Below are 20,211 nucleotides of genomic sequence, written 5' to 3'. Positions count from 1 at the left end.
TGGTGAAAACAAATCCTCATGCAGTAGACTTGTGCAAAAGTCCTTGTTGTCCGATTATATAAATTAAGAGCTCCTCAGTTGCTTTTAATTTCATACTTTTATCTTCTCTTCATTTCGTCCATCCTTTGTTCTTTCAGTAATTTGCTAAAAGGTAAGGAAAGAATAGGCCCAGAGAGTCAGATGTGGAGCTCTGGGGCGGAGAGCGTCCTCCAATGGAAAGTAAAGTTCAACAGGCGGACCTCCTCTTTCCATCATCTCTTTCATATCACGTATTACAGAAAATGTAATGAAGATGTATCAAAAATGTTAACTTCTTTCATTTTCTTTCTTGTCATTCCCCATCTTCCTCCACCTTATGGTTTCTGTTTTGTCTCATAACATCTCCCATTTTCCACCTCTTTAGTTTGAGCTCTCGTCGAATAGGACATCTTCTAATATATTTCATCTGAAACAGGGATTTGGAAAGGCAATGCAAAGACAAGGCTTGAGCGTCCAAGGTGTCGAAAAGCAGAAGAGGAACACATACGTGGATGGATAACAGTTGGATTGGGAATAACAAGAAAAGAGTAAGTGGCTGGCAGGCTAAAAGGAGGAGGAAAAATTAGAAAGAGCTGGCCGGAAGACTGCTCTGTCTCTGTGGGACAAAAACAAAAGGCAGTTTCAAAATCGTTTATTTAAAGTTGTCTCCAGGGTGGTCCCACTTGGACAGCGTTAGAGAGAAGAAATATACGTTTGTCTCTGTGTAAATACATGATTCAATTAGAGAAGTAAAGAGCAAAATAAAAGCGTAAAGCATACAACGCAGCATAAACTGTTTCTGTAGATGTTTTTATGAAGCTGCCAGCCTGTGAACCCGTGAACCAACACACACTTATAAAAATGGGAGAGGACATCTTCATAGTGAAAGATAGATAAAAAGTAGAGAAGGGATCACTTTACATTTGTTTCACCACAAAGAAGCATCACCTAAACACACAGGAGGATAAACAGCTGTAACATCTGTCCCATTGAATATGTTTGCGATTGTGTGGCTAACATCAAAACGTCAAATAAAGTCCTGTGGCAGTAATACCGGTGAAAAAAGCCATAGGCGTCAGTTCTTATGAAGCTAAAAGGAGACTTTGCTGTTGGTGATGTCATTATACAAAGTGCCTAGTTAATGTTTGATTGAACGTTTCTTGGCTTGTTTAAATATTTGAAATCTTTGCCAAATGTTTAAACTGTTGGAGACGGAGGAAGGATGTCGCGCTTGACAATTCGGCGGAATTTAGAGGGTGGAAAGAGTGCTTAAATTAAGTTGTGCATAGGAAATCTATTTCTAGAAACCTTTGGGGTAGATGTATTAGGGAATTAAGGGGCACTCCAGCACTTAAACTTAAACTCTATACAAAATTGGAAATGTCAGAGGAATTATCTGGGCTTGCAGACAAGGGTAAGTCTGCAGGCATTTAACAAGCAGAGAGGAGCTAAAACCTCATGGGAAAAAACAAACATATTTTGTTAGGCTGAGAGGGATTTATTTTAGCTTTCAGTAGGTCTTCTGTTCAGAAGTAATGAAATAGCCCTGTTACAGATTTTAGCAGGTGACAGAGAGCCTGGAGAGGTGGGCATATGCACTGGAGAGAAAATGAATGAAAGACAGTAAAAGCAAAAATAGAATAGAATAGAATAGTCATTGTAAATGTAAGACTAAATACATGTGTATGAATGAGAGGGAGACGGGGGAACACTGAAGGTGAAAGGAGTAGAGGTAGTGAAGGTGTATGAGTTTAAATAGTCGGGGTCAGCTATCCAAAGCAAAAGACACTGCATGAGAGAGTTGAACGCGAGAGTGCAGGCAGGCTGAAAATAAGATTCAGGGGTGATTTGTAACTGTGGAGGTGGCGGAGTTGAAGATGTTAAGATTTAAATGGGGGGTGACCAGGATCCAAGATTAAAAATGAACAGCTGAGGTTAGATAAAGATGGAGCTGTCTTATAGGCAAACTTCAAAAAGATGATTTTATTTTCTAGAACTGGAGTTAAATAAGATAGAGTCTAGTCCAGCCACAATCCTATCTGCCTTTTTAGGTCTGTGGGGCTAATGCATTAGTCAGAAAAAGCAGAGGATATGGCCGTCAGATGAATGCTCTTTAAAGTAGGAGTCAAAGGCGGTCTCATGGTTCAATGATATGTTACATTATGGACTGATAATGTCCTGATATCTACTGCAGGACCCAATGATAGTTAAAACATCATTTAGAATCATTACTTCAGTATTAAGTTTAGAAACTCATTAAATCCTAAAACATGATGTTCGCCTAAAACAGGGATGTCAACATCAATGTCAACCCACTTTTCTGTCAGTGTAAGGAAATACCCGAAATAAATAAAGAGTAGCTACACTATTATCAGATCAACATGAATAATCTTGGTCTCTATGGACAGGTAAGACGTCAGATAATATTATTAAGCATCTGGGTCACTGTGACTGGTACTGTACCTGAGTAAATTCTGATGAACCAAAGAAAAAACATTCAGAAAGAAAAGAAAAGAAAGTGAAAGAAAGACCATTATTGCTGTGTGACACAGACCCGGAAACTGTCTTTAAAGCACTTTGGGTCAACTTCTGTTGTTTCAATGTGCTACAGGATATAAATAAAACAGATTTAAGAGAAAGACATGACAAAAAGGTTGATACATTTTTTCATAGTGCATAGAGGTTTACTTTTATAATTAGGTGGGCTACATACTGAACTTAAGATAATTAAAGCAAAGTATCAGTCCCATTGTGCTAGTGTCATTCTGATGCCAATATTTAGTTGGTATTAATACTATTAATATTTGGATGGATCCTCCCACCTCTACAGACCATAGGAAACTCCAGTAGCTCTAGGGTGCCTTGTTTAATGCTGCATCATTCCTCTACAGGAACTGTACAGGTAATATCCTGACAGCTGTAATGGAGGATCAGAGCTGTGCGGCCCTATTTGGTTACGGAAGCTATGTGTGAAAGCTCATCTCTCTAAACTAAAGATAAGTCTTAAAGTTCTTTGGAGGCGCGCATAGGGATCTGCAGGCGGTGAGAATCGGGCAGCTCAAGATATCATTTTGAATTAGTTTATGATTAGGGAGTTTTTATTATATCATGCATTCAGTCACTGAAACAAAAATCATCAAACGTGAAAGTTGTTTTGGTTATTTCGGCGACTTCTAGACGACATTATGTTAAACGCTTGTGCTTTAAGCTTACACTGTTACCACGGCGACCGAGAAGCGTCAGCAGTTATTAACCGGCATGAACAACGTCAGATGATTTTCGTTCCCCAGCAACACCAAAATAAAAACGAGACATCCGCTGCCTTCTTTCTGATTTCACACCGTGTGGGAATATTCGAACACTCAGTGAAACCGATTTCTCTTTTTTCTTCTGAGTGGCAACGTGGTAGTTTCTGTTAGCGGAACGGTTTATATTCTAGCACACGGAACCAGAAAAGTTGGAGGCGGAAATTAAACCTGTAAACAAACGTATAGCTTTAGTTAGAAGCGGTTACAGTATGTGCACATTGATTGTCTGCTGAGCCCAAAGAAGATGTTTAAAAACACATTCCAGAGCGGTTTTTTGTCTATTTTATATAGTATCGGCAGCAAACCTCTTCAGATATGGGACAAAAAGGTAAGCAGCCGCTCAGAACGGAAGCAGGGAGCTGTATGTTGGCTTAGCGAGCGGGGCTAAAACTGGCTAGCATCATGTGCACTCACGCCGCTTTTAAACTTCGCACTGTTTTATGGCTGTGAACGTTTTCTAGATGCACTTTAAATTCACGACGCGCAGTTCTTGTTGATTACTTATAGAAGCAACATGATACAGGGTAGCCATGGAGGCAGTGCTGCTAAGTTGCTAAGCCGAGTCATACATCAGTAATTGAAGTTACATTCGCTTGATTGAGTCATTGGTACCATTCACACGGTTTTACGGGCTAATGTGCTAAACAGGAGTTGTTACTGGTCAGATATTCAAGTATGAGCTTTGCAGTCCTCTCTGCATGGCCATCTATGCAGTGGTGACAAATGATCTGAGACATGAGATATCCATCCATTCATTTTCTGCCGCGTATCCAAGTCCAGGTTGCAAGAAAGCACTCTAAGTAGATAGACTCAGACTTCGCATTCCCCATCACCTTGTCCGGGGGTACACGGAGGCGTTCCCAAACTGACCCAAGAGACATAATCTCTCCAGCGTGTCTGAGTTCCTCACCCTAGCTCTGAGGGAATATTTTTGCTGCTTGTATCCGCGATTCTATTCTTGGTATAGAATGGTAAATTTACAGTTTCCCTTAATGCTAAGCTCTCTCTTCACGGTCTGCATCATTGCACACGCCACATCACTCCATCTGTCAGTCTCCTGTCTCTCCTTTCCCATAAGCAAGATCCAGAGATATTTCAACTCCTCTGAAGCAACAACTGATCTCTAACCCGGACGTCGAGCGGCACCACCCAGTGGTGTCCTGGCAGTCCCAATCCCTGGTTGATGAATCTGACTTTAGATATGAGACATGCCTTCTTCATTCATTAGTTCTGCTTCGATATCCCACATCTGATTCAGGGGGGTTTACAGTTGGTACGCCATACAGCACTCTAAACGCTCTGGGAAACATCCTAATTTCTCCATTGAAAATAATGGAACAAATCTATTTCTGGGTTTTCACAGGTGAGGAACGGTCACATAAAGAGAGTCACGGACAATGACATACATTCGAATGTGCTGGAGATTGAGGGAACAAATGTCAGGTGAGTTTGTCTGTTTATTTATTAATCAAAGGTCAACTTTATTTTCAGTTCTACGATATGTACAGGATATGTAAACTGAAAATTATAATAATATACACAATTATATAATTATATACACTATTGCAGTCCTGGCATATTTAAGATGATATTCTTTTTTTCAAGCTCTTGGGTGCATTGATTGTCTTCACTTTGTGTATAACATGTCTTTGTGTTCTGTTTGAAGTAAGTGTACATTAATGTATCATGTAGATGTCAGGCACAGTAATTAGATTTACTTTCTTTAATATTTTTGTCATGTTAAATAACTGAGATAAATCCGTTATTTAAGTCTCGCCCATCCTAGCTTCATCAACTCTGTCCTCCCTACAGCACCACCTACATAACATGCCCTGCAGACCCCAAGAAGACCCTGGGAATCAAACTTCCCTTTTTGGTCATGATCATTAAGAACCTCAAGAAGTATTTCACCTTTGAGGTCCAGGTAGAGACATTTAAATGCTTTGTGATTGGCTAACATACAGTCTGGGAATCTACCATAGACCTGGTGCTACGTGTGTCTCAAATCTCCCTCTCAGGTTCTGGACGATAAAAACGTTCGCCGGCGGTTTCGAGCGAGTAACTATCAGAGCACGACGAGGGTGAAGCCCTTCATCTGCACCATGCCCATGAGGCTCGATGACGGCTGGAACCAGATTCAGTTCAACCTGTCCGACTTCACCAGGAGGGCTTATGGAACCAATTACACAGAGACGCTACGTGTACAGGTTAGTGCACACATAAGGAACCTCTGAGTCTTTCCTGTTTCTCTATAGTAAGAATTTGGCGCAATATTCCTTTTTCTCTTTTTAACATCTGCTCTGTTTCCCCCCTCAGATTCATGCTAACTGTCGGATAAGGAGGGTGTATTTCTCCGACAGACTGTACTCTGAGGATGAGCTTCCAGCTGAGTTTAAACTCTACCTGCCTGTCCAGAATCAGAAGGCCAAGGTTAGTACATCTCTCCATATACGTGAACGCTAATACAGTGTTACAGTCAAAAAGTTACCATTTCAGCTCTCAGTCTGTAAAAATGTTGTGTAGAAGTTCAACACTTGTCTGTCTGTGTCTTGCAGCAGTAGAGCTTCTTGCGGTGTGCAGCCCCCCCGATGTGACTTGGAGTCTGGTCTGATGTTTCCTTGCACTGCTGTAAAAAGATAATTGAATAAATAATAAAAGTCCACCATGTCCATTATTCTGGGGTTTTTCCAGTTTGCCACCATCCTGTGCATCCTAAACAGTGTTTATGAATGTTGACCACCTTATGCCCTCGTCTAAATTTCCTTCTGACACAATGCAGAATCCCTTTATTTTTTTTCTTGTACTAGAGGTATGAATATCAGCAGAAAGACTTAGTTTCAATGAATCGTTGTTGCTATTAAAGCTATAACACTTGACAGGAACAAAATATAATCTTTACCTCTGGTCCTTTAAACAAATAAGATCCTGACACTTGCTTCTATCTGATTTTAATCCTGTTATTTTACATGTCAGTAGTTTTATATTTGCTAAAAGGTTTCTCAGATTTGGCTCTCTATTATAGAAATATGTTTAGATGCTGTGATGATTGTGACATTTATTTCGATTAGGCTAACTACTTCTAGCCCAATTCCATAACCACACCTGTTTATTTACAATATTAATAATTCTAATATTAGATTTTGTATGGTTACGGTGGTTTCTTCACAAAATAAATATCTATAAAACAGAATGTGTGCTTAGATAAAAGCCTTTATGTGAACATTATCAAGCTCTAGTCTGTTTGTTTTAGGCAGGCTTTTTCTGCTTGATCTGCTTCATTTGCTTCTTCTGTGTTTTATTCAGGTGTATTTATTACCTATGCTGTTTATTACCAGGTTGTAATAAAGTTTTTTGGGAAAAAAAAATATCTTCAGGTTTTCTGTTACCACCTCAACCGAGTTGTTTATGGATCGGTTCCCTGGCTACACAAAATAGAATGAAGATTTTTTTTTAATAAAGATTCACACAATAATTATTTCCTCAGATGTTTATTCAAATTAAGCGAGACGGGGGCGGGGAGGGGTTCACCCGGAACTAGTATAAGGGAAACGAAAACCCGTAAACGAATCACGTTCTACTAATAATGCTGCTTGCTTTTAAGTTTATAAAGAATGATTACCACAACTGCTTTTGATGTGCTATAACATTAAGTACAAGATTTAGGATAATCATCTTATTTGTCAAAAACCGAAGGAGGCACACTACTTGTTTAAGTCTTTACCAACTGAAAACCTACTAGAAGTTGGCCTTGAAGCCCTTTTCATTTCTGCCATATTTCAGGCCTGCTTATAGAACAAAATGGGTTTGCATCAGAAGTTTGTGAGGGTGGTCTTTGCCTATGTAATTACTCTTAGAAAAACCTGGAAGCTATTCAAATAGCCAACAAACCACATCTTCACTGATATGTACTATGGTGTCAAAAGTCAGGGGAGGTCACCAAATGGGGGAAAGAGTTAATGAAACACAAACAGACGTCCATTAACCAGATAAATGATTTTTTTTTAAAATCAAACACCACACGTTTTCAGTGACAGTTGCCTTTCCAAGATAATCTTTTATTTGATTATCTTTTTCCAAGATAATCAAATAAATCCACATCAACCTCCTGGTGCTCAGTCTTTTTGGAGAGGAATCCTTGTTTCCTTCAGTTTTCTACCTTCGGACATTTTCAATGTCATTTTTAATATACCGTCCGTAATACTGGAAGTTATATTGCATCCAAGGATACATGCAAAAGTCAGTCTGGTCTATGTCAAGCCCTGGAGATTCTTAAGTGGTCGACCAGGATGTCAGGCTTTAGCTTGTAGAAGTTTAATGGCTTTAACATTTAAAAGTGTTGCCTCTGGATATACAAAGAGATGCTCCTCAGCCCCTGATATAGAATCTCCATTTTCATATAGTTTCTCTGGAAGAAGGATCCTGGATCCAGGCTGTAGCTTGTGCACAGTTTCCAGTGGTTCACACTTGTTGCACCTGCTGGTATGTGCATTCTTAAACATTCACTGAGCGGAGGAGCGTGTGGTTTTTATTAGTCTTCCCACTTTTAAGATGAATGTATTAAAGCAGAGAAGTCCCCAACCCCCAAAGAAGTCTAACCTTTGAGCCAATGAATGGTAGATTAAACCACTAGCGCCATATATTTGTTTTCGTACAGTGGATCGCACAGTTGGAGGCTGACAGGGGTGCAGTGTGAGACTAGACAAGACGCCTAAATATCCAAAATCAATTCCTGATGGTTTTCTAATGTGCAAAAATGAATTCACAACTTTCGTGCCAATGCTTCAACAGCTTCATAAACATCAGCTTGCCATGGATTCCCCTGAACCTGCTCTATAATACCTTATTGACGTGTTCTGCAGACTGGTGTGTGGGTGTCTGTCCTGTGTTATGTAGTGCTCCCGTAATGAATGACATAGTAGTCATGGACGTACATCAACACGGCGATGGGCTGTCCAATGATGAGTGAGATCCACACGGCCGCGTTGCCATAGTTTCCGTTCAGGAAGCGACTTACGAACAAAGCCAGAGGAACCTGAAGGGTTTAAAGTCAGAGGTGAATGCATGTGTATGCCTCAGTATATAATGAAATAAATAAATATAGGGCCTTACCTGAGCCATCATTCCCATGAATGCCCACAGTCTAAACATCTTGAGAGGAACACTCACCAGGTACTGAGGAAAGAAATAGATTCCCTTTTTTTAGAACTCAGCAGTTGCATTTATAACAGTGATGCTGTAAGCTAGCAACTCTTCTTTCTGTGCATGCACCAGGAACCTCTGAATTTCTGCCTTCATGTAGGAATAAAACATTTAGTAAAAACAGTCTGCTTCACATACAGAAGTAAAAACAGCCATCAAAGGTGTTTGAGGCTAAATGTTGCTCATTTACCTCATGGAAAAAGGCAGAAGCCAGAAAAACAGCAGTTTGAGCCAGAAATTTGTTCACCCCCTTCCTCAACATTGGCTTATAGAAATGTCTGCAAAACAGGGAAACAGACAAATGACTCCTGGTCTTTCTTTTTATATCTGGGTATATAACTATACATGCACTATTAATGAGACTAAAGCCAATCAAACCATGTGGAAATACTAAGACTTGTCATTACAGAGTTTGCTGCTCACCTCAGGCACCACTTGTGCACTGGGATGTTCCAGTTGGCCCAGAAGTATGTGACAGTCTCAGAGTTCCTGAAATCAAGAGCAGTTTAAGGAACTGATGTCAAAACTGCAGTGCGATTTGAATCAATATTCCTAGGAAAACACTCTTTGAAACCTATGTGATACATCATCTGTTGCATTTGGAAACACCATCACTTCTCCTACATCTGACAGACTGCTACAACAACATATTAAAGTAACAGAAAAATGGAAGAAGCAAATAAATAAATAAATGAAAGATGAGAGGAGTCACACAGAAAATGTATGCTTGACGACTCACCACCAGTCCCTGTAGAACTCCCGGTCTCCAAACTGCAGGAGATTTATTTTAGCTTTCAGTAGGTCTTCTGTTCAGAACTACTGAAAGATAAGATAAGATAAGATAAGACCTTATTGATCCCACAACGGGGATTTTTGCGTCACCTCAGCTCAGGTACAGATATCAGAAGGAAATACAAAAATACAATAAGTACAATAAATGAAAAAAAGTAAGATAATACACTATATACACTGGTAGCATACACAGTATAATACACTATATACAATAGTAGCATACACAGTATAATACACTATATACAATGGTAGCATACACAGTATGTGATTATGGATATGGTTGGAAATATGGAAGACATAAACCATATAGCTTGATATAGCTATTGTACCACTACTATTCCTGTTTATAGACATGTACACACACACACATGTACATACTAAATATACTAAATACACTAAATATACATATGTATAGATATACATACATATATACCTGCACATGTCCATACACATGGAAGGTCCATTATACATGAAGTGGTGACCGTGAATGTTCACAGTGTCCAGTGACTTATGACATCGTGATTGAGGAGTTATAGAGTCTAACTGCTGTTGGGATGAATGATCTGCGAAAGCGCTCCTTCCTGCAGCGAGGGTGTAGCCCTGTTACAGATTTTAGCAGGTGGCAGAGAGCCTGGAGAGGTGGGCATGTGCACTGGAGAGAAAATGAATGAAAGGCAATAAAAGCAAGAATAGAATAGAATAGAAAAGAAAAGAATAGTCATTGTAAATGTAAGACTAAATACATGTGTATGAATGAGAGGGAGACGGGGGAACACTGAAGGTGAAAGGAGTAGAGGTAGTGAAGGTGTATGAGTTTAAATAGTAATGGTAAATGGTAAATGGACTGATTCTTATATAGCGCTTTTCTACTCTCTCGGAGCACTCAAAGCGCTCTATACAACATGCCACATTCACCCAATCACACCCATTCTCACAAGCACTTTATCTATACTTAGTGCAATTTAACTACATTCACACACATTCATACTCCGATGGACGCATCGGAGAGCAACTTGGGGTTAGTATCTTGCCCAAGGATACTTGACATGCAGACTGGAGGAGCCAAGGATCGAACCACCAACCTTCCGATCAGTAGGTGACCTGCTCTACCTCCTGAGCTACAGCCACCCCATAATAGTTGGGGTCAGCTATCGAAAGCAAAAGACACTGCATGAGAGAGTTGAACGCGAGAGTGCAGGCAGGCTGAAAATAAGATTCAGGGGTGATTTGTAACTGAAGGATGGTGACAAAAGTGAAAAGGAAGGTTTATAAGGTTGTGGTGAGACCTACCCTAATGTATGGTTTGGAGACGGTGGCAGAAGAGACCAAGGTGGAGGTAGCAGAGTTGAAGATGTTAAGATTTAAATGGGGGGTGACCAGGATCCAAGATTAAAAATGAACAGCTGAGGTTGGATAAAGATGGAGCTGTCTTATAGGCAAACTTCAAAAAGATGATTTCATTTTCTAGAACTGGAGTTAAATAAGATAGGATGGTGGCTGGACTAGACTCTATCTGCCTTTTTAGGTCAGTGGGGCTAATGTATTAGTCAGAAAAAGCAGAGGATATGGCCGTCAGATGAATGCTCTTTAAGGTAGGATTCAAAGGCGGTGTCATGGTTCAATGATATGTTACATTATGGACTGATAATGTCCTGATATCTACTGCAGGACCCAATGATAGTTAAAACATCATTTAGAATCATTACTTCAGTATTAAGTTTAGAAACTCATTAAATCCTAAAACATGATGTTCGCCTAAAACAGGGATGTCAACATCAACGTCAACCCACTTTTCTGTCAGTGTAAGGAAATACCCGAAATAAATAAAGAGTAGCTACACTATTATCAGATCAACATGAATAATCTTGGTCTCTATGGACAGGTAAGACGTCAGATAATATTATTAAGCATCTGGGTCGCTGTGACTGGTACTGTACCTGAGTAAATTCTGATGAACCAAAGAAAAAACATTCAGAAAGAAAAGAAAAGAAAGTGAAAGAAAGACCATTATTGCTGTGTGACACAGCAAGTTTAGGAATAGATCCGATACCAAGTAAATACAAGGTTAGTATACCAATACTTAACTTAACCCATAAAGCCAGTTTATTTAGGGGAGAGCAGTGTGTCGCGATTTATGAGATAAATCAATTTGAATTTGCAATTCCTGAACACATTTTAATGATGTGATGAGTGATGAGTTAACACAGCAAAACACACCTTTCAGCTTTTCGTGTATTTTCAAACAGGGGTTTTGGGGGGGTCTTAGACTTGGAATCTGTCTTTAAAGCACTTTGGGTCAACTTCTGTTGTTTCAATGTGCTACAGGCTATAAATAAAACGGATTTAAGAGAAAGACATGACAAAAAGGTTGATACATTTTTTCATAGTGCATAGAGGTTTACTTTTATAATTAGGTGGGCTACATACTGAACTTAAGATAATTAAAGCAAAGTATCAGTCCCATTGTGCTAGTGTCATTCTGATGGCAATATTTAGTTGGTATTAATACTATTAATATTTGGATGGATCCTCCCACCTCTACAGACCAGCGGAAACTCCAGTAGCTCTAGGGTGCCTTGTTTAATGCTGCATCATTCCTCTACAGGAACTGTACAGGTAATATCCTGACAGCTGTAATGGAGGATCAGAGCTGTGCGGCCCTACTTGGTTATGGAAGCTATGTGTGAAAGCTCATCTCTCTAAACTAAAGATAAGTCTTAAAATTCTTTGGAGACGCGCATATGGATCCGGCTGCAGGCGGTGAGAATCGGGCAGCTCAAGATATCATTTTGAATTAGTTTATGATTAGGGAGTTTTTGTTATATCATGCATTCAGTCACTGAAACAAAAATCATCAAACGTGAAAGTTGTTTTGGTTATTTCGGCGACTTCTAGACGACATTATGTTAAACGCTTGCGCTTTAAGCTTACACCGTTACCACGGCGACCGAGAAGCGTCAGCAGTTATTAACCGGCATGAACAACGTCAGATGATTTTCGTTCCCCAGCAACACCAAAATAAAAACGAGACATCCGCTGCCTTCTTTCTGATTTCACACCGTGTGGGGATATTCGACCACTCAGTGAAACCGATTTCTCTTTTTTATTCTGAGTGCCAACGTGGTAGTTTCTGTTAGCGGAACGGTTTATATTCTAGCACACGGAAACAGAAAAGTTGGAGGCGGGAATTAAACCTGTAAACAAACGTATAGCTTTAGTTAGAAGCGGTTACAGTATGTGCACATTGACTGTCTGCTGAGCCCAAAGAAGATGTTTAAAAACACATTCCAGAGCGGTTTTTTGTCTATTTTATATAGTATCGGCAGCAAACCTCTTCAGATATGGGACAAAAAGGTAAGCAGTCGCTCAGAACAGAAGCAGGGAGCTGTATGTTGGCTTAGCGAGCGGGGCTAAAACTGGCTTGCATCATGTGCACTCACGCCGCTTTTAAACTTCGCACTGTTTTATGGCTGTGGACGTTTTCTAGATGCACTTTAAAATCACGACGCGCAGTTCTTGTTGATTACTTGTAGAAGCAACATGATACAGGGTAGCCATGGAGGCAGTGCTGCTAAGTTGCTAAGCCGAGTCATACATCAGTAATTGAAGTTACATTCGCTTGATTGAGTCATTGGTACCATTCACACGGTTTTACGGGCTAATGTGCTAAACAGGAGTTGTTGCTGGTCAGATATTCAAGTATGAGCTTTGCAGTCCTCTCTGCATGGCCATCTATGCAGTGGTGACAAATGATCTGAGACATGAGATATCCATCCATCCATTCATTTTCTGCCGCGTATCCAAGTCCAGGTTGCAAGAAAGCACTCTAAGTAGATAGACTCAGACTTCGCATTCCCCATCACCTTGTCCGGGGGTACACGGAGGCGTTCCCAAACTCAGCCAAGAGACATAATCTCTCCAGCGTGTCTGAGCTCCTCACCCTAGCTCTGAGGGAATATTTCTGCTGCTTGTATCCACGATTCTATTCTTTTGAGCGACTGGTAAATTGACAGTTTCCCTTAATGCCAAGCTCTCTCTTCACGGTCTGCATCATTGCACACGCCACACCACTCCATCTGTCAGTATCCTGTCTCTCCTTTCCCATAAGCAAGATCCAGAGATATTTCAAAACTTCTTCTTCAGTCAAGTTTAACGGCAGCTTGCATCCAAAACTGTTGCATTACTGCCACCTCCTGGCTGTTAATCGTCCGTCATTCCTGAATCCTCAGATCCTCTTGATGAGACCAGTATTTTTCAAAAAACGAAAAACCACCACTTTCCCTTCACCATGACTTAACTCTTTAACCACTCGTTCAAACGTAAGTTCCCTTCCACCACTCATTTCACCCCACATCACCCTCCTGTGACTTGCATACTTCCTGCAACTAAGGAGTACATGCTCAACCGTCTCCATATCAGTACACCCATCACACAACCCAGTCGGATGTTTTCCTATCCTAAAAAGAGGATATTTCAACTCCTCTGAAGCAACAACTGATCTCTAACCCGGAGGTCGGGCGGCACCAGTGGCGGAGCGGGGGGTGGCTTACTGGGCTTAAGCCCGGGTTGGTTTTTTGTTTTTTTTCAGAAGCCCGGGGTCTTTTGGAGTGTAATTTTTTCATAGTTAGACGCCTGGCTGACAACTGTATAAAACAAAAACTACACACAATATTCGAAGCACATAGTGCACACTGTGGGAATTTACGACTGTGCGTAAATCCCCCCTAATATTGGTATGATCCGAGCTCAGGCACTAAGCGGGGCAGGGCACCTGCTGCCTGCGAGTGCGCTGTTAGAGAAACGCAGCCAGGCAGACAGAGGAGAACTGAAGTTCGACCAGGTACCAAAGCAAATCATTCGTACTGTACAAATAATGTAAATATGACGGTGTATTACAAAAGATTGATATCAAACTGATCACTTGACCCATATTATGTTACTTGCTCTTCGAGTGAATCAACAAATGGCAAAATGAAAAGCTGAACAACAACAATGCTGTTTCTTTAGAGAGTCTTAGCTTACATGTGTGTTTATTTCATATTTTCAGTTGTTACCCTCCACAGCTAAATAAATCGGTTTCAGTAATGCACTGATATACAAGAATGGACATAAGGGGCTTCTTTCAAAGAAAAAACTCTGGTAGTATTTTATATATTATGCTTTGTATGTTGTTCAGTATATTTCTATGCAAAACGAGGAATTTCAATACACAGCAGTATATTCACAGTTGAAACCAGATATTTACATACACTTTATGGAAAACACAAGAACATTTTTTTACTGTACAACATCAATTTAGAGTAAACTTGTTTTGTTTTGGTTAAATAAATATTTAAATATCTTTTGAATTAGTTAAATGTCAGAATAAAGAGAGACAGAGCTGTCTATTTTTTATCACTTTCACCAAATTTAGGAGTACATGTACACTAAGTTTATTGTTAATTAATAAGAAAACTCCAGACGATTCCATTCTGAGCTGAAGAAGCTTCTGATAGGTTAGTAGAGTCCATGTGAGTAAATTGGTGGCACACCTGTGGATGCATATAAGGCAAAACACAAAGCCTGTTTCTTTAACATGGGAAAAGACCAAAACACCTGGAAAAGAATTGTGGACCTCCATAAGTTTGGCTCAATTTTATATACAATTTGGTGCCATTTGCAATTAAGAAATACAGACAATTTCTCTCTTTACTCTTAAAGTTAACAAATATGTTTGTATATTTATCAATCTAAAAAAAACAAACATTTAGTCTGATTTGATGTTACAATTAAAAAAGTGTTTTTATCTGAAGAGTATGTAAATTAGAGATGGCACGATACCACTTTTTTATGTCCGATACCGATATCATAAATTTGGATATCTGCCGATATGAATCCGATATAGTGTGTTTTTTAATCAATAAAATTGTTTTTTTTAATATCTTGCTGCATTTTGTATAAGTTCATACTCAAGTTTAAATAAACAACAACACTAAAGCTATTCTGTTATACCTGTATGTAAAAAATACAACAAAATAATTCATAGTTCAGCAATACTGATCAATCTAATAAACTTAAACCTACTCCATCTTCCCTATTCTGGTATTTTAAAGAGTACTTAGCAGAAATATTAAGCAACCTAACTAATAGGGTTGCAAACTCCCAGCAAAAAAAAAATAGGGAACCACCCCCCACCCTCCACCTCATGATGCTTAATCGACGTAATCAACTTTAAGTTGATGCAGTGTGAAAAAAAATGCACAGAAATAAATTATTTTTCAAGAATAATTAAATAGATTCAACATCTTTCTTCAACAGAATTGCAGACCACACAGATGGTACCTTCCCAAAGGAAAAGGTAGTATAGCTTACTAGGGTATATTAGACTTAACAGTTACTATATACAGTAATGGACTTCTATACATTTTACACAAGATTAAAACTTTGGGTGTAAGATTCAGATAATTATTTATTAAAAGCTAGACATTTTAAATGAGAATAAGAAAGAAAAGTATGTCTTTGTGCCCCCTTTTCCCTGTTCATGCCCTATCGGCCCCCCTGGCTAAACTTTGCTAGATCCGCCCCTGCACAGTTACCAGCCGTCAGCTACGTAGAAAAGGATCCTGGTGTAGAAAGTAATATTAAATAAATTCTAACAACAGATTATCAAGCTTAAACGTGCTGCTGTTGTTCAGCCGCTGGTTTCCTCTTTCTGGCGCAAAGTGGGCCAAAAACAAAGAAGAGAGACGGACTCGTGACAGAAAAGCCGATCAGCTGATCATTAAGTAGTTTCATGATTGAAGTAGCAACAGGAGAGGGAAGGAGTGAGAGAAGAGGCAGTCGCTCCATATGTCGGTTGTTAAGCTTAATGTGGGAATGCTTTACAAACATTCAGAGATGAACTTACACACTTGCTTTACTTCTCTGTGGGATCACTTCATCGGAGATGAAATGCTGGTTTGGTAGCGAGGCTACAAATACACACAGCCGCTCTATCACGTGAGCACACTGCTCCTACATGCTACGGTTATGAGCCGAGTTACGCCATGTCGTAAGTTTTCGATCCAGTAATTTACGTCAGTATCGGACCGATACCGATACGTAATATCGGATCGGTCCATCTCTAATGTAAATATCTGGTTTCTGTATATTTGATGATTGTCAGCACAAAGAGGGAGAGAGAGGAACAGAGAGGGAGAGAGAGGAGAATGGGGACAGAACAGAGATGGAACAAGAGCAGGTGAGACACACATGTTAGTCAAATGGTTGTTTACCAAAAGTATCACCTTAATCATAGGTACTCATGTACCTAGTGTTTCTTTTTAGGTTTGTTATTTTTCAAATTCTACATTTATTAAGTTATGCAGGCTTGTTTGCACAACAAGGCTAAATAATTATATAAACTTTTCTCAATCTAAATAGTGTTCTTTGGTAGAATTAAAAAATAAGTGTAGTGCAGGTCTATGATGATTTTTAGTGCTACTATCATCTAGTTCTGATTCTTGTTCTGTCTTGGTTAAGTCCTCAGTAGCCCTGATTTTGAACTGTTGTAGTCTTGTTTTAATTCCGGATCAGTTCTTGGTCTGGTTGAATTGGGGTTTAGTCCCTGTGTCTTGATACAGCCCTGATTTTGTTCTGCCTTGCTGCTTAATTAAAAACCTAGCTTAACGTGTCCTTCATATGTGATATATTTTTTTCCTATATGAACTCATTCCTTTTTGAACAAAACTCAAAACAGAGCCTATTAATCTTTCAGTCATTTCTACCCCCCCCCCCCCCTTAGCGACAGTTGAATAGAAGAACTCAAAGCTTGAAAAGCAAGTATTAAGTTCAGTGCTTTGCGGATTGGGCAGTCCCAGTCCCTGGTTGATGAATCTGACTTTAGATATGAGACATGCCTTCTTCTTTCATTAGTTTTGCTTCGATATCCCACATCTGATTCAGGGGGGTTTACAGTTGGTACACCATACAGCACTCTAAACACTCTGGGAAACATCCTAATTTCTCCATTGAAAATAATGGAACAAATCTATTTCTGGGTTTTCACAGGTGAGGAACGGTCACATAAAGAGAGTCCCGGACAATGACATACATTCGAATGTGCTGGAGATTGAGGGAGCAAATGTCAGGTGAGTTTGTCTGTTTATTTATTAATCAAAGGTCAACTTTATTTTCAGTTCTACGATATGTACAGGATATGTAAACTGAAAATTATAATAATATACACAATTATATAATTATAAACACTATTGCAGTCCTGGCATATTTAACATGATATTCGTTTTTTCAAGCTCTTGGATGCACATTAATGTATCATGTAGATGCCAGGCAGAGTAATTAGATTTACTTTCTTTAATATTTTTGTCGTGTTAAATAACTGAGATAAATCCGTTATTTAAGTCTCGCCCATCCTAGCTTCATCAACTCTGTCCTCCCTACAGCACCACCTACATAACATGCCCTGCAGACCCCAAGAAGACCCTGGGAATCAAACTTCCCTTTTTGGTCATGATCATTAAGAACCTCAAGAAGTATTTCACCTTTGAGGTCCAGGTAGAGACATTTAAATGCTTTGTGATTGGCTAACATACAGTCTGGGAATCTACCATAGACCTGGTGCTACGTGTGTCTCAAATCTCCCTCTCAGGTTCTGGACGATAAAAACGTTCGCCGGCGGTTTCGAGCGAGTAACTATCAGAGCACGACGAGGGTGAAGCCCTTCATCTGCACCATGCCCATGAGGCTCGATGACGGCTGGAACCAGATTCAGTTCAACCTGTCCGACTTCACCAGGAGGGCTTATGGAACCAATTACACAGAGACGCTACGTGTACAGGTTAGTGCACACATGAGGAACCTCTGAGTCTTTCCTGTTTCTCTATAGTAAGAATTTGGCGCAATATTCCTTTTTCTCTTTTTAACATCTGCTCTGTTTCCCCCCTCAGATTCATGCTAACTGTCGGATAAGGAGGGTGTATTTCTCCGACAGACTGTACTCTGAGGATGAGCTTCCAGCTGAGTTTAAACTCTACCTGCCTGTCCAGAATCAGAAGGCCAAGGTTAGTACATCTCTCCATATACGTGAACGCTAATACAGTGTTACAGTCAAAAAGTTACCATTTCAGCTCTCAGTCTGTAAAAATGTTGTGTAGAAGTTCAACACTTGTCTGTCTGTGTCTTGCAGCAGTAGAGCTTCTTGCGGTGTGCAGCCCCCCCGATGTGACTTGGAGTTTTAGTTGTGACAACATTATGCAGATTCAGTGTGACATTTAGTTTTGACTTTTTTGTGAGTCTCTGCACATTCAAGTCTGGTCTGATGTTTCCTTGCACTGCTTTAAAAAGATATCCAAAAGATCCATTATCTGGGGTTTTTCCAGTTTGCCACCATCCTGTGCATCCTAAACAGTGTTTATGAATGTGACCACCTTATGCCCTCGTCTATATTTCCTTCTGACACAATGCAGAATCCCTTTATTTTTTTCCCTTGTACTAGAGGTATGAATATCAGCAGAAAGACTTAGTTTCAATAAATTGTTGTTGCTATTAAAGCTATAACACTTGACAGGAACAAAATATAATCTTTACCTCTGGTCATTTAAACAAATAAGATCCTGACACTTGCTTCTATCTGATTTTAATCCTGTTATTTTACATGTCAGTAGTTTTATATTTGCTAAAAGGTTTCTCAGATTTGGCTCTCTATTATAGAAATATGTTTAGATGCTGTGATGATTGTGACATTTATTTCGATTAGGCTAACTACTTCTAGCCCAATTCCATAACCACACCTGTTCATTTACAATATTAATAATTCTAATATTAGATTTTGTATGGTTACGTTGGTTTCTTCACAAAATAAATATCTATAAAACAGAATGTGTGCTTAGATAAAAGCCTTTATGTGAACATTATCAAGCTCTAGTCTGTTTGTCTTAGGCAGGCTTTTTCTGCTTGATCTGCTTCATTTGCTTCTTCTGTGTTTTATTCAGGTGTATTTATTACCTATGCTGTTTATTACCAGGATGTAATAAAGTTTTTTGGGAAAAAAAAATATCTTCAGGTTTTCTGTTACCACCTCAACCGAGTTGTTTATGGATCAGTTCCCTGGCTACACAAAATAGAATGAAGATTTTTTTTTTTTTTATAAAGATTCATACAATAATTATTTCCTCAAATTAAGCGAGACGGGGGGCGGGGAGGGGTTCACTCGGAACTAGTATAAGGGAAACGAAAACCCGTAAACAAACGAATCACGTGCAATAGCAACCAGCGATATGCGTAGCAACTGCTTGAAGGGTCTCAAAGTGCGTAATGTCTATGGAGTGAGCTCAAGGATGTTTAAAAACACCTCACAGTGCACGTTTTGTCTATCTTATAGAGCATCGGTAGCAAACCTTTTCAAATGTGGGACTAGAAGGTAAGCAGCGGGTGTAGAGGGTGTATTTTTCCCGACAGACTGTACTGTGAACATGAGCTTCTAGCTGAGCAGTTTTGAGCAGATAGAATGGAGGATGGATCAAAAGACATCATCACAGGGTCTCTGCTAATAATGCTCCTTGCTTTTAAGTTTATAAAGAATGATTACCACAACTTCTTTTGATGTGCTATAACATTAAGTACAGGATTTAGGACAATCATCTTATTTGTCAAAAACCGAAGGAGGCACACTACTTCTTTAAGTCTTTACCAACTGAAAACCTACTAGAAGTTGGCCTAGAAGCCCTTTTCATTTCTGCCATATTTCAGGCCTGCTTATAGAACAAAATGGGTTTGCATCAGAAGTTTGTGAGGGTGGTCTTTGCCTATGTAATTACTCTTAGAAAAACCTGGAAGCTATTCAAATAGCCAACAAACCACATCTTCACTGATATGTACTGTGGCGTCAAAACTCAGGGGAGGTCACCAAATGGGGGAA

The 20,211-nt window shown here is 39.5% G+C and overlaps 3 protein-coding genes across 4 annotated transcripts; 2 read left to right on the top strand and 1 right to left on the bottom strand.

Moving 5' to 3' along the window:
• The first annotated feature begins 3,279 nt into the window (after positions 1–3,279).
• On the top strand, positions 3,280–5,991 carry LOC148096727 (cilia- and flagella-associated protein 20). Of its 2 annotated transcripts, none has more exons than XM_087835317.1 (6): positions 3,280–3,654; positions 4,690–4,769; positions 5,139–5,250; positions 5,345–5,533; positions 5,643–5,756; positions 5,885–5,991. In XM_087835317.1, the coding sequence occupies exons 1-6, from the start codon at positions 3,571–3,573 to the stop codon at positions 5,885–5,887; spliced, it is 582 nt and encodes a 193-aa protein (XP_087691443.1). In that variant the 5' UTR covers positions 3,280–3,570; the 3' UTR covers positions 5,888–5,991. The 2 variants fall into 2 exon arrangements, with proteins under 2 accessions (XP_087691443.1, XP_087691442.1); XM_087835316.1 differs by having other exon boundaries at positions 3,281–3,654; positions 5,882–5,991.
• A 2,110-nt stretch (positions 5,992–8,101) lies between these two features.
• Positions 8,102–9,964, bottom strand: LOC102778697 (diacylglycerol O-acyltransferase 1-like). The gene is made up of 6 exons (XM_035904254.2): positions 9,862–9,964; positions 9,265–9,331; positions 8,949–9,014; positions 8,716–8,803; positions 8,436–8,498; positions 8,102–8,358 (listed from the first exon to the last, which is right to left on the bottom strand). The coding sequence occupies exons 1-6, from the start codon at positions 9,962–9,964 to the stop codon at positions 8,212–8,214; spliced, it is 534 nt and encodes a 177-aa protein (XP_035760147.2). The 3' UTR covers positions 8,102–8,211.
• A 647-nt stretch (positions 9,965–10,611) lies between these two features.
• Positions 10,612–19,347, top strand: cfap20 (cilia and flagella associated protein 20). The gene is made up of 7 exons (XM_087834828.1): positions 10,612–10,653; positions 16,462–16,536; positions 17,346–17,425; positions 17,738–17,849; positions 17,944–18,132; positions 18,242–18,355; positions 18,481–19,347. Exons 1-7 carry the CDS (start codon positions 10,612–10,614, stop codon positions 18,484–18,486), a joined length of 618 nt encoding a protein of 205 aa, XP_087690954.1. The 3' UTR covers positions 18,487–19,347.
• The last annotated feature ends 864 nt before the right edge of the window (positions 19,348–20,211 follow it).

Source organism: Neolamprologus brichardi, chromosome 22 (genome assembly GCF_056152115.1).
Source record: "Neolamprologus brichardi isolate AB-2024 chromosome 22, ASM5615211v1, whole genome shotgun sequence".
Classification (NCBI taxonomy): domain Eukaryota; kingdom Metazoa; phylum Chordata; class Actinopteri; order Cichliformes; family Cichlidae; genus Neolamprologus; species Neolamprologus brichardi.
Note: the sequence above shows the minus strand (reverse complement) of the source record. Positions and strands in the feature narration are given on the sequence as shown.

Excerpts from the sequence above, each read along its gene's own strand:
- LOC148096727 (XM_087835316.1), top strand. The coding sequence starts at position 3,571 with ATGTTTAAAAACACATTCCAGAGCGGTTTTTTGTCTATTTTATATAGT. Across the intron at positions 4,770-5,138 it reads ATTGAGGGAACAAATGTCAG|CACCACCTACATAACATGCC; the intron begins GTGAGTTTGTCT and ends TCCTCCCTACAG. Across the intron at positions 5,534-5,642 it reads CAGAGACGCTACGTGTACAG|ATTCATGCTAACTGTCGGAT; the intron begins GTTAGTGCACAC and ends TTCCCCCCTCAG.
- LOC102778697 (XM_035904254.2), bottom strand. The coding sequence starts at position 9,964 with ATGCCCACCTCTCCAGGCTCTCTGCCACCTGCTAAAATCTGTAACAGG. Across the intron at positions 9,015-9,264 it reads GAGTTCTACAGGGACTGGTG|GAACTCTGAGACTGTCACAT; the intron begins GTGAGTCGTCAA and ends TCTTGATTTCAG. Across the intron at positions 8,499-8,715 it reads CTTCTGCCTTTTTCCATGAG|TACCTGGTGAGTGTTCCTCT; the intron begins GTAAATGAGCAA and ends TTCTTTCCTCAG.
- cfap20 (XM_087834828.1), top strand. The coding sequence starts at position 10,612 with ATGTATGGTTTGGAGACGGTGGCAGAAGAGACCAAGGTGGAG. Across the intron at positions 17,426-17,737 it reads ATTGAGGGAGCAAATGTCAG|CACCACCTACATAACATGCC; the intron begins GTGAGTTTGTCT and ends TCCTCCCTACAG. Across the intron at positions 18,133-18,241 it reads CAGAGACGCTACGTGTACAG|ATTCATGCTAACTGTCGGAT; the intron begins GTTAGTGCACAC and ends TTCCCCCCTCAG.